General features: G+C 45.1%; 1 protein-coding gene across 1 annotated transcript in view; it reads left to right on the forward strand.

The window, feature by feature from the left end:
• kcnh4b (potassium voltage-gated channel, subfamily H (eag-related), member 4b) overlaps nucleotides 1-13,230 on the forward strand; it is a 31,720-nt gene that overhangs the window by 15,080 nt on the left and 3,410 nt on the right. Inside the window, exons 5-14 of the mRNA XM_062378637.1 lie at nucleotides 2,532-2,772; nucleotides 3,801-3,958; nucleotides 4,088-4,289; nucleotides 5,593-5,787; nucleotides 6,230-6,429; nucleotides 6,677-6,926; nucleotides 7,046-7,260; nucleotides 10,653-10,691; nucleotides 11,682-12,049; nucleotides 12,884-12,975. Of these exons, the coding sequence (XP_062234621.1) occupies nucleotides 2,532-2,772; nucleotides 3,801-3,958; nucleotides 4,088-4,289; nucleotides 5,593-5,787; nucleotides 6,230-6,429; nucleotides 6,677-6,926; nucleotides 7,046-7,260; nucleotides 10,653-10,691; nucleotides 11,682-12,049; nucleotides 12,884-12,975 (1,960 nt within the window). The remainder of the gene's footprint in view (nucleotides 1-2,531; nucleotides 2,773-3,800; nucleotides 3,959-4,087; nucleotides 4,290-5,592; nucleotides 5,788-6,229; nucleotides 6,430-6,676; nucleotides 6,927-7,045; nucleotides 7,261-10,652; nucleotides 10,692-11,681; nucleotides 12,050-12,883; nucleotides 12,976-13,230) is intronic.

The raw sequence follows: 13,230 nt of genomic DNA on the forward strand, positions 1-13,230 counted from the left end.
CTCCATCTTCTGTCTGTCGCCCCCTCCATCTTTTCTTTTTCTTTTCTTCCCTGTCTGTCTCTGAGTAGCTGTTAGCTAACAATGTGATCCTCTGCCTCCAAATCACAGTCGGCTATATCTGCTCTCACGGACTCTCTATTCGAGGCACATCAGCCTGCCAGGCAAGGAAGGAATAAGACAGGAGTTTAACATTTGAACACAGACACATAAACATTTGTCTTTAAATACCAGCAGCGCCATGAAATACATGAAAGAGGTGACACGTTTAAGTAAATTGAAGAATAGTGAAGTAATCTACTCCGCAGCCTGTGGGGGCTGCCTCCTTTTTTTAAATGAATTGTTGTTATGTCTGTTCTCTTCACTTTGGATGCCGTCAATCCACGAGTGCATGGGCCACGTTCTGTAGCTGATCCACGGCACGCTGTCTAGAAGCTCAGATTTGATCTCAAGCAGCTCCGTTTCCCAGGGGAGAGCCACCATTGCCTCTTTTTGATTTTAACACACTTGTCGAAGGGCCGATGCAAGAGATCAATCGAAATTCAAAAGTCAATCTATCCTTATTTTTTCCTTATAAAACAGTTTCTGCCTGTGAATGTTTATCGTCACTCGCTCGCTGCGACTCAATTCAGTGTCGGAGAATCCTGGATTTAATTTGGCAAAGCCGGTTGAAATGTTGTGATCCTTCCATCCTAAAATAAGAACTGTGTGACCCGGAGTCATTTCAGGAAGACTAGTGTTATCTCACAGTGTCTTATGGACATTTTTACAGTTTATATTGAATTTATATTGAGTTGTTATCCTCCCGCTGCTCTGCTGCTCGAGAGCAATCACCTGGGAAAAGAGTAAAATGATATTTTGGAAAATATAGATTCAATGCTGAGGGTTCTCTGCAATAGTTTGTTGGAGACTCTGCACTCGATTGAATGGAGGGAGTGGTTGTTGCTCGAGTCACATGTGAAGCCATAAGCATCTCTTTGCCGATCAAGGTCAGGCTTTTATCAGCGCTAAGGCCTAAAGCATGCTGGGAGATGTAGTTGGAACATTGAGCTCTAGGCTATTGTTGACTTAATGAAGTGCAAAGTCCAGCTGCAGCTGTGTGACATGTGTCCCCACAGTGCCGGGCTTTCTTTTTTTAATCACTGCGATGTGCTCGGCCGACCGCCTCAAGTGCCAAAGGTCGGCCGGGCGTCCTGACCTCAGTGGTGTAAGGCAAATTAAAAAAGAAAAACAGTCGAGCGTTTGCTGACATGGCGTGAACGGTCTTTAACGTGGCCACAGCTGTTGATGGTAATCACAGAGGTCTCTCCGGATATTTTCTGTTTACCAAAGTCTGGACACCATTAAAAAAGCCTTACTGGGAATAATCTGAATATTTTAACCCCTAGTGTGATGTAGTCAAGAGTAAAGAGAATGCTATTGTCAATGTACAGGTACCATGACATGTTGTGTGGAGCAGGCCTGTAGATCCCCATTTGCTACCTATATTAACTAATTTATAACTAAGCTAATGCTAACTAACGCTAACTTGGAGCAGAAGAGGTGGATGCTGGGGGATACTTCAAAGTGACGATAAGATTGACGGGGAGTTAGGAAGTAATGGTTCATACCATTTTTACTGTAATGACTGTTAACTTAATTAGGTTGTGCGAATGGCAGGCAAACTGGGAAAAATGGAAGGAAAAAATATCTCTGGTCATTAACCACCCGCGGATGGATAACTGTAAATGTATCCATCTTTTCTCTTTCCCCTCCCTTCTCTGTCAGAGGTAATAGTTTCTCCTGCCGTGTCCAAAACATTGTGAAGAACATTATGTGCCAAGTGCACGGCCCCATTTGGAGATGCAGCCACATTATGTTCCAAGCAGTTTCCCACCAACTCATCAGAAATAACAATTTCATACTCTCTGCAATTGGATTTTCTTAATAAAAATGAAATAAGCGGAATGAATATGCAATAAGTTTCTAAAAATAACTGCAGCGGACGGTCAATGTTCTAATTGCCCTTATTCCCTGAGTGGCACCGCTGCCATTGTAATGCACCACCTGAGAATCAATGCATCGGTGGCCTTTGGAGGGATGTAGTCATGTATGAAATTATACTGCATCTATGTCGATAATAGATTTCTCCCTCGCTGACCACAGTCATATCTCTGTCATTCTTTATTGTTACCACTGAGCCTTTTAAAAGGTCTATAAGAGGCTGTCGTGAATAGATAACCAGCGGCATTACCATATCTGTTTAATTTGAGTTGCCCCCCCCCCCTCACTGACTCCTCAGCAGTCCCAGCACAAGACAGGGTGTTGACATTTATATCGTCTGTTTCTGCAAAAAATCTTGGCACCGCGATGTCAATCTGATTAACATTACTTCAGGAGCATCTGGTTATCAAGTTATTCATTTTTGCAGCTTCTCTTGTGTTCTTGGTGTCTGCATTTATATTTATTAACTTATGCTTCAAATCCAAGTGTGTTTGTTTCTCTGTGCACAAATCACTGATTGAAGGATGCTTCTTGCCCCTGTCCACTTACAGAACATGATCAACAAGCCTTCGATCCCGGAGTACAAGGTGGCAGCGGTGCAGAAGTCCCGCTTCATCCTGCTCCACTACAGTGTGTCCAAAGCCCTGTGGGACTGGCTCATCCTGCTGGCGACCTTCTATGTGGCTGTCACCGTGCCCTACAATGTCAGCTTCACGCCCTACGACGATACGGTCACAGCCGCGCGCTCCACCATCGTAAGCGACATCGTGGTGGAAATGCTCTTCATCATAGGTGAGTGTCCATGGAGGTTACTGAGACACAGCTTCACAACTTTACAACGTCACTCTACTAACTGTAAGGCCCAAGTTTGGTCAGATATTGAAGATATTTTTCATGTGGTTTAGTTTTTTTTATCGTACAACATGTCATGTTCTTGGCACCTATGGCAACAGCCTCCTTTTCCCCCAGAGAGTTCCCCTCACCCCTGGAAACCTCGGTCTCTCTGGTCCCTTCAGGACATCTTGGGTCTTTCCCAGGGACTCCTGGGATAAACCTCCAGAGGGACATACCGGAGGGGGTAGTAACCTAATGTTCTCTGCTTAGTGTTCATGTACAGCAGCAACAGTTGAGCAGCTCAACTCAACGCAATTAGGGAGGCCACCGGCTGTGTTAGGGAGAAAGCTTTGTTCTGCAAGATCATCTACTTAGTTTGCTTATTTTCAAACTATTATATGTCCTATATTTGATTTGAAGTCACGTGACTAATTAAGGGATAGCTTATAAAAAGGCTAAAGTTATGTAGCATAATAATAAGACATGCTTGCCCAAAACCTGATTTTAATTTGATGATCTTTGCATCTCACACTATTCTGTGTGTGCTCCCTGACATTCACCACCATTGTCATCATCCCCTTTGTCTTTAACTCCTCATAAGTGAATCCGTATAGAGTGATGAGCCATCGTCCCTGCACACATCGACAGCTTGGGTGACGGATGCGGTTTCAGCCCCACACCCGGAGATCTGCTTGTTATGTGCTTGTTACAGTCTGACACAAAGGTTCAATGATCCGTCTGGCACACTCCCCCTTGAACGCTGACATATGTCCATCTGTTACGAGCTAATGCATATTGCAGCCAGGGCCTTTCTGTGGGTTCTCCATGTCTTCATGTGGGTTTTCTCTAGGTACTGCTACTTTCTCCCAAGGCCCGAAGACTTCATTAACATGCACAATTTGTGACATGTTAATGATTATGAGTTTGACTGAATCCTCTGTTTTCACCTCAGAGAACAAAATAACCTTTAACCTCCACATTTGCAGACATCATCCTGAACTTCCGCACCACCTACGTGAGCCAGTCGGGCCAGGTGGTGTATCAGGCGCGCTCCATTTGCATCCACTACGCCACCACCTGGTTCTTTGTGGACTTGGTGGCTGCCCTCCCCTTTGACCTGCTCTATGCCTTCAACATCACCGTGGTGAGTTCAGCTGTCAGGTAGACTGTGTGTTTGTAGATTATTACACAGCACACTTTGGTTTTCATAAATCAGTTTTTCACCCACTCCTCTTCCTCCCTTTCTCCCTTTCTCTCTATTTCCTCCCCTCAGACCTCGTTGGTTCATCTGCTGAAGACGGTGCGCTTGCTGCGCCTCCTTCGTCTGCTTCAGAAGCTGGACCGCTACTCCCAGTACAGCGCCATGGTGCTGACCTTACTGATGTCCGTGTTTGCACTGCTGGCACACTGGATGGCCTGCATCTGGTACATGATCGGACGCGGGGAGATAGAGACCAGTGAGAACTGGGACATTGGTGAGTCGAGCAAGTGCAAGCTGAGGTATGGGTCAGGGAAGAAATGTTGGTAGCGATCCAAACCAGGGGGCGGATCCAATCACTTTATTCTAACAATACTATTCAGTTGATATAGTAAAGCTTTGATATTGATTCTATACATGCAAAGACAGCCTCTTCATACATTGCAATATACAGTTCAATTCATGGATCTCAATGAAAAAATCATTCAGAGAACTGATATCTATGAAAGTGTGAAATTTGGTGCAGCTCGATCTAATTTAAGTGGATTGTTGGGCCTTGGTGGAGATATTCACTCTACTGATTGTTATTCTATCCATCTCTCTTCTATCTATTGTTTTTATTGTGACCTTTGGCTGGAAATCAAATCTAATTAAACCAACTTGGATGCAGTCAATTCTCTAATCTAACTAGACATTTGTTTTGTACCCACTCAGCTATAAATAGTCATGTCACACCTATTGGGATTAGTAACTGTGCTCAGTGGTGAGATGGTGGCGAACACCAAACTGTGGCGCTCTAATGAGCGACTGTGTGAAACCAGATCAAAAGCTGTTATACTGGTAGCAGGCAGCGTTCCAATGTCTGAGTCACCGTTAGCAAATGGTTCCACACGGAGACCAATAGTAAAGAAGTGACAAGCTATTTATTTCAAAAATTGTTTGAGCAATATCTTGTTTTATTATTGACGTCTTTACCTACATCAGATCAAAGACGCAGTTTTTGATGCTAAATTTAACTCTGCAATGACATTAACAGCATTCTATTCTTTTCTATTCTTTTTATTTAATACTATTTAAATGACTGCTAGTTTATCTAGATTATTCCTGCAGCTTCACAGCAACATGTGACTTTAAAACCACCACACTGTGATATTGCATGTACAGCAAAATTAAGCATCTGTTCCACTCTCCAGTGCAACTTGTGTGTGTGTGTGTGTTTGTGTGTGTGTGTGTGTGTGTGTGTTTCCATTTGGTTGAGCATACATTTGTGTCAGAATCTGCCCTTGTATCTGTCTGTCTATAGAGAGGTTGGGTCACAGCCGCTAATTAATACTCAGCCTTATTTATCCCTGGAGGATTCAATGTATTCGGCCTTGTCCCGCACCGACATGCCAGCCTGCTGACACTGCTGACGCTCTCTTTCTGTCACACAACCACACACACACACACAGTCCCAAACATGCACTTTTGTCTAGTAGAGCAGGTATTGTCGTACCGTCCTACCACCTCCAACAGAAGACACTCACACATCATTAACTACACCCAGTGGACATTATCCTTCTGTCTCCCTCCTCGTGCAGGGTGGCTCCACGAGCTGGGCAAACGTCTGGAGACGCCCTATGTCAACAGCACGGTTGGGGGCCCGACGGTGCGCAGCTCCTACATAGCTGCCCTCTACTTCACCCTCAGCAGCCTGACCAGTGTGGGCTTTGGCAATGTGTGCGCCAACACCGACGCTGAGAAGATCTTCTCCATCTGCACCATGCTCATCGGCGGTACGTCTGACCCGAGGGTGCATTCTCCCTCTGGCGTCCTGGCAGAGGGGCGGCGCCGTTTGCTGGGAATACAGCAGGAAGTGGGCTGGATGGTTTGGCTGGTTCTTATGAAGCAGCTTGTCGCCATCTTTATGTACCAACAACCAGATTATGTTTGCTCAGGTGGCAAGAAATGGCCCAACAACCCAGAAGATAATTGTGTGTTTATTTTGTCAGGACAGTGAGATAAATGAAGCCGTAAATTACTGTGTGGATCAATAAGCACAGAAATGGATGGTATGCATTTTAAAGCCGGAAAATTACTTTATAGGAAGTAAAGATTTAATACATAGGAAAAAGTTTTCATAACTTTCTAAATATTTTATTGTTTTGTTTTAATATACTCATCCTTTATACATCCATTTATTTCCCACCGTGACATTTGTCTCCATCTCTCACACAGCGCTCATGCACGCCCTTGTCTTTGGTAACGTGACGGCCATCATCCAGCGCATGTACTCACGCCGCTCTCTCTACCACACGCGGATGAAGGACCTGAAGGACTTCATCCGCGTCCACCGTCTGCCCCAGCAGATCAAGCAGCGCATGCTGGAGTACTTCCAGACCACATGGTCTGTCAACAACGGTATCGATGCCAACGAGGTAGGAGTCCCTTCATTGTTGTTGTCATGTAATACCTGTGTACACACTGCTGCCAGTCTTGATGGCATTTGAGCAGTGAAACCATTAACAGCTGTTAGTGTTTAAGATCGTGCACTACACCCTGCCTCCTGTAAACCCTCGACTGACAGCCCATTGAAATTCAAAAGGGGGGAACCAGTGGCACAACAATCCATTCCCTAATTACCAATCAGTGTCGCATCTCATTACATCTGTCACCCGTCCCCAGCTCCTGCACGACTTCCCTGATGAGCTGCGGGCTGACATCGCCATGCATCTGAATAAGGACATCCTCCAGCTGCCGGTCTTTAAGGGGGCCAGTCGTGGCTGCCTGCGCTCGCTCTCCCTTCACATAAAAACCTGCTTCTGCGTCCCGGGGGAGTATCTGATCCGTCAGGGTGATGCGCTACATGCCAGCTACTTTGTCTGCTCGGGGTCTCTGGAGGTGCTGAAAGACTGCATGGTGCTCGCCATATTAGGTCTGTATTGTCGCCCAGGGATTTTTTTTATAGCATAATGTTTACAGTATGTGTACATAGCATAAAGTAGATTAATAAAACATGATTATAATTGCTGTTTATTTGTTTATTTATTCAAGGAAAGGGCGACCTGATTGGCTCGGACTTGCCTGGAGCGGAGCAGGTGATCAAGACCAATGCTGATGTGAAGGCGTTGACCTACTGTGACCTGCAGTACATCTGTGTGCGAGGCCTGAAAGAGGTGCTGGAGCTGTACCCGGAGTACGCCAGCGTGTTCGCCTCCGACATCCACAACAACCTCACGTACAACCTGCGTGAGGGCAGCCAGGACGAGGTGCTTAACACACACAACACACACACAAACACACACAAACACACACATGCACACAAAACTGGTGTTGATTGAATGTGATGTTAATATTTATTTTTCTCTGTCTAGTTTAACTAGTTTCCTAACTCATCAAAACAAACAATAAATGATAAATGACATGTTCAGTATATTGTACATTAGTCCATATTTGTAGGAGAGCAGTGGCGATGAGTGAGTGAGAGGCGTATTGCTTCCCTGTTGCCGCCCTGACACACAGCACAGGATGACATTACCTACTGACCTCCCCCCAGCACGGCCTGGTGCCACTCACAGTTATTCACGAAAGCATTACATAAGGCAGGATAATCCTCCATCTGTGGACAGGATGCACGTGCGGATGTTGATGTTTCCAAGGAGCAGTGTTCTTCTTCTTTAAACCTGCTGAAATTCCCCGGTTGTTTCCCTTCGTTGAACCGTATGTTCAAAACAAATAAACGCCACGGTGTCAATGATGTGTGACTGACAAAACCGACGAATCTCCCCCAGGACTTCCCACCCCGTCTCGTACTCAATGTCAATCTCAAACATTTGTATTGTACTTCCATTGAGCATTCTCCTAAGCTCCCAAAGGCCATTGACGGACAGGACATCTGTGCCGGCCACATTAATTACCGCAGGGAAAACTGCTTCAACTGAATTAACGAGGGGCCTCGAAAACAGAATGATTATACCCGAGTTTCCACCCATTAAGATTCATCACATATTCAAATTTGTCACATTTCAGAAACAACGCATTTGAAATTTAAGCAAATTATTGTAGAAAAGTTTAATTCCCTCATACTTGCTGTACAGATACATGTACTCAAATTACTAGAATTATTACAACTGCTTAGGGTTTATACTCGACACCTCCCTCTTGCCAGGATGAAGGAGTTCGCTGCTACCTGGCCGAGCTCCCACAGACTCTTCATACACACACACACACACACACACACAAACACACACACATGCAGACGTCTTCGTCTCATGCGCATCGTCATGGTGGGTGGTTCTAGGCAGGAGTTGTTGTAGGATGGGAGTTCCCTTCACTCTTAAGCGATAATTGAGAAATGAATTAACAGTATTCAGCCAACTGTAGAGAGACGCTGCCAAAGTAAACAGATTGTAGGAAAGCCCATTACACTGTAAGGTGTCCAAAAGGGACTTCTTTATCTTGTCTAAAAGGGAAAACCCTGAGTGCCAGATGGTAAATTAGATATATATTTTTTGGCCAACTCTGTACATTTATTTCAACTTTTATTGCTGGGCAGTCGATTAAATTCTTTTCAATAGGTTTGGATAGAGAACATAAAAGTTTTACACCTTCTGTAAAACCCCTGACTCTTCAAAGTTTGTCGTTTTTGGATAGACTGCTTTTATGAATGTAGCAAAAAATCAAGATGAAATTAATGGGTGCTCACTCAATTTTCAGTTTCTTAAAAGCAACTCTAATCAATTTCATTTCATTTTATAATAAGTATGTACCAAATGTCAACCACTTCTCTGTTTCTGTTGACTCTCGGCTTTCACCACATGAAGAGAAACACAACTCTGAATGAATAATAATGTGTTTGAAGACGTTTCTCATATCAGATGAAAGGACAATAGTGTGTTCGAGTCGTGTTTGCCACCAAGCAGCCCAATAAATGTGTTATTGTCGGTTAAAGGTCAGTTTGATTGAATCTGGTCCCAGGAGCTCGGCTTATTTCTTAGGGGAGGTGAGCGTTAGAGATGTGTAGTGATTGTTCTGTCCTGGGCAGAGTGGGAAGGTCACTCCTCCACTCGGGAGCCGGCGCCGAATCAAAATTTGTTGGACTGTAATGACCATGTTGCCACGGGGAGAGTTAAGTAGTCGGTGGTCACGGGCTGTGAAGAACGAGCTGACCCTTCACGTTTTGGAAAACAACAGTTTAACAGAGGTGATGAAGGCAGCCGCTGGAAACAGCACGAAAGCACAGGGAGTTCATTTGAGCTACGATATGAGGTCAATGATGCAGTCCAACGTCCCAGATGATCATAGGTTCAGACAATGTAATTTAATCTACACTCTTAATATGAATTTATAATAAGTGAAGCCAAACATTTGTTTGAATTGTGCTTCACGTTCTACCTATGTCCCTCGTTTCTGAGCCCCCAAGCCTTGAAGAGGCCTAGTTGGATTCTCCGAGCCCAAATCTTACCGCAGAGCCCTGAGACTCGTGCCCCAAGCACTCACCTTAAACCAGGGTGCCCAGCCTGATCCACCTAAGCCTGGAGAAGCCCCTGTTGGCTCCCCAAGCCCTGGGCTTAACCCATAAACCCAGAGGCCACACCAGGCTAACACCAAGCTCGAACCCTAACCCAGAGCCCTATCGTTGGCCTTTTCACCCTATTTTAGACTTTCGCTACTCTCATGAAGCAAAAAAAGCTAATCCTACAAAATGCCTTCTGGATTTGAAAATTAAGTGGCTCAATACACTCTGGTCTCGTGTGCACAAAGTAACGTGCATGTGCAAACACAAGCTAGCACACTTGTGAGTGACTGGTTTCCTCATTTATGTTCCTGCAAACCCACTTTCCTATGTGGGACACTTTGGCATCAATGGCCCATTATTTGATATTGATGTTCAATTAATGTCACTTGGCACTAATATAGCCGGCTGGTTAATCATCCTACGTCGCTCCAGGGTTAATTGTGCTTATGAGGAGAATTTGTCTGTGCCTTGAATAGACTCCCTGATCTCTCCCCCTGTGCCTCTCACGTCGCAACCACCCTCTGAAGAGATGTAGAGATTCACAGCTACACTTTCATTTTCCCCTTTAATTCTCCTTTCAGCGACGGTGATATTTAAACTCAATATTGTGCTTCAGCGAAGGATTAAATTCAATGTGTGTCCTCAGTGAATTGGCTTCCCCGCCTCAAAGAGCGTCACTGGCACTCGACTGGTGACAGACTGGGGCTTGTGTTGTCACATTAAGCCGTGTTGTCAGCGGCACATTCTTCACACACGAGGGGAGAAACCACACTTTCATTCGCTGTTCAGCGGGTGATTACGCTCGCAGTTTCTCCACATGCCAGCAGAGAGGCAAACTTCAGCTGGAAGCCCTCTGTGATGGGAGTGTTGGGAAAGGGATCATGTGGTTTCGGCTTTTGTGGCAAAGCGGACAAGGACGTTTAAGCGATGGCCAAAGGGAAAACTGTTCCAGTGGAAAGAATATGAATGAATCTGTATTTGTAAATGCATATATAACCGAAATTCATTCATCGACAACATGTAATTGCAAGGTCTCGTTAACATTTGTAAAGATTTCATAGATTGGAAATAAAGTGAATAAGTACATCATGCCTGTAGCTACAGCTTTTTGTAATTCCCTTTGCTTTCTTTCTGTCTCTGCAGGGTATCAACAGGTTTTCAAGGTCACCCAGGCTGTCCCATGTGAGTTCAATGCAAATTCAGCTTCTTCTCTCTGAGGGGTCTTTATTTTCCTTTGCCCGCAAGACATGGTTTCCTTAAGATATGATAAATTCCCAAAGCCTGAATGCTATTAAATATTAATGACCAAGACCACGGCACAACTGTGGTGAAAGATGTAGTTCTATTGTGCTTTTGTATATTCCGGCAAAATGAGCCAAACATTACAAACCTTCACTCCACAAATAAATCAGTATATTACACTATAACTTTAGACGACTGGGTAAACTTACAAACACAATAGAGACAGAGAGGCTAAAGTACAGAAATTTGTAGGACCAAAATGTTGCGTACCTCTCCCACGGAAGTCAATAATAGTAATGGGGAGTAGGCAGACAGTGGAGTAACAACTATTTACACTGATAAATATCATAAATGCATATTGGACTATTTTACACATCCCTGCTGTTCAATTAGCACTTTTAAGTTCAAGTTAAAATCCCCAGTGTTTGTGGGTCGTGCTGCATCACTGTGTAAAGGTTTTGTGCAGGACTTCCCCTTCAGGTTAAAACTCATGTGGAACAGAAAGGGTAGTTCTGTCCCTGGAGTTCACTCCCTAACTGGGTCAATAGCTCTCCTGCTGTAGAACCTTATGAGCTACTTTTCTCACTTTGTTCTGTATGCACCTCACTGTATCTCCCCACCTTATATTTATACGATTACACTACTGTTTACAGTGCTATCATTTTTATTTTAAGTTGCTTCTAATATAAAACCAACATAGGCATAGGCAGCCATGGTTAGAGCATAAAATGATTAAATTAATGACACTGAATATCAACTGTAACACATGATTTGCCATTCATTATATTAATTCAGTTTCTAATCTGCTTACATATCTTCAGTTTCTCAAAAACACAAATATAGATAAGGCAGTTTAGAATTTGTGATTCAAATCACAAATCTTAGAAACTGTATAATTTACGCCGGTGTGTTATATTTCCCACTTTGCAGGACTCCAGGCTCCCCTCCATCGTGGAAACCAAGGGGGACGACCCAGACGATGCCTCCCACCTCTCTCCTGCCACCCGTTCCCGTCGCAACCTCCTGCTGCCCAGCTTCAGCAGCCCCGTGCGCCGCACATCCCTGGGAAACCTCCTAGGGGACGAGCTGCGGCAGTTCAACGCCCTGCGCCGCTGCCGCTCCCCCAATCTCAGCCGTGGCTTCCTCGGCCAGAGCTCGTCCCCCGTGCCGCCGACCAAACAAGAGCACGGCCCCCCGGCCTCGACCTCAGCCCAGGCCGAGTCAGGAGCTGGGCAGAGGCCTACGAAGCTGCTCATCCCCACCGTCACCTGCTATGCACCCCCAGACCTTAGTCCCAGGTATGGAAAAATAAAGTAACTTCAGGTTCCTAACAACAGCAGAAAACAAAAGGAAACTCTTAACAGTCAAAATCTAGTACAAATCATCTGACCTGGGCTTTTATGATCAGCACTATTGTTATATGTAGAATACCAGGTTCCGTTCAGTGATTTCGGATAATGAGTGCTTTGGCTGCAGATGCTCAATGGTTCAACTTTCAAAAGATCTGTTCAAATAATGTTTCCCAACTGTGGACTGTTTCCCAGGACGCCGCTGTTTTCTTTTTGTTTCTGTGGCCAGTCTGCAGCACCTCCATTCAACCATATATTTTGTATTTATTGTTTTAAGCAGCAGAAGTTGTCATCGTATCAAATCTATGACTTCCTGGGCTTCTATTTTTCTTATAAGAGTGATTACTTTGAATGAATTCCCTCTGCTGCCACAGTATGTAGACTGAACTCTGCAGAGCACGTTATTCATATGACCCGAATATAAGGTGTTGCAGTAATGGACACCTAAAGTCATGCTTGAGAAACCTGCATCATCTACTTAATGTAAATCCTGTGTATTTGCATTGCAAATTTGATCAGATGTCAGTGCATTCCATTGCCAGAGCACCTTACCCTCCTGCCCCAAAATCTGTATTCATAATGTATCCCTCAGTCATCCAGTAAGTCCTAGATATGGGTAAGCGCCGGTTCAGAGAGCTCGGGTGTTCGAGCCCACGTGGGCCTCTGCCAGCAGCGAGCTCTCGTGGCGCATACCTGGGTCGTCTGCCGGCTCCGGTGATAATTGAAAAAGCTCTACTGTTACACTAACGCTAGCCTCTCTCCCCTTTCACCCCCTCCCACCAGGGTTGTAGACGGCATCGAAGACAATGGGCACACGTTCCATTTTAACGTGGAGCACAGCGGGCCGAGAGCCAGCAGAGGGGCCAGCGGCCAAGGTAAGTCAAGCCGCCTCCAGCTGCGAGGGTCAGCAAGGTGCCAGATGGCTGGAGTTCAAACTGGAGTTCAAACTGTGGACGCTGCACGCCGCCTCTCTGGGGAAACGTGAGAGTGCAGAGGAGTGAAATGACAGCCCGGGGTCCAGAGAGTCAGAGAACATGTTAAAGGACAACTGAGGTCAAAGCCGGGTGCTGATTGTCTGACCTGCGCTTTCACTGATCATCCACTGTCAATCTAATGAGAATATCAGGTTC

The sequence above is a fragment of the Platichthys flesus genome, chromosome 20 (genome assembly GCF_949316205.1).
Source record: "Platichthys flesus chromosome 20, fPlaFle2.1, whole genome shotgun sequence".
Classification (NCBI taxonomy): Eukaryota; Metazoa; Chordata; class Actinopteri; order Pleuronectiformes; family Pleuronectidae; genus Platichthys; species Platichthys flesus.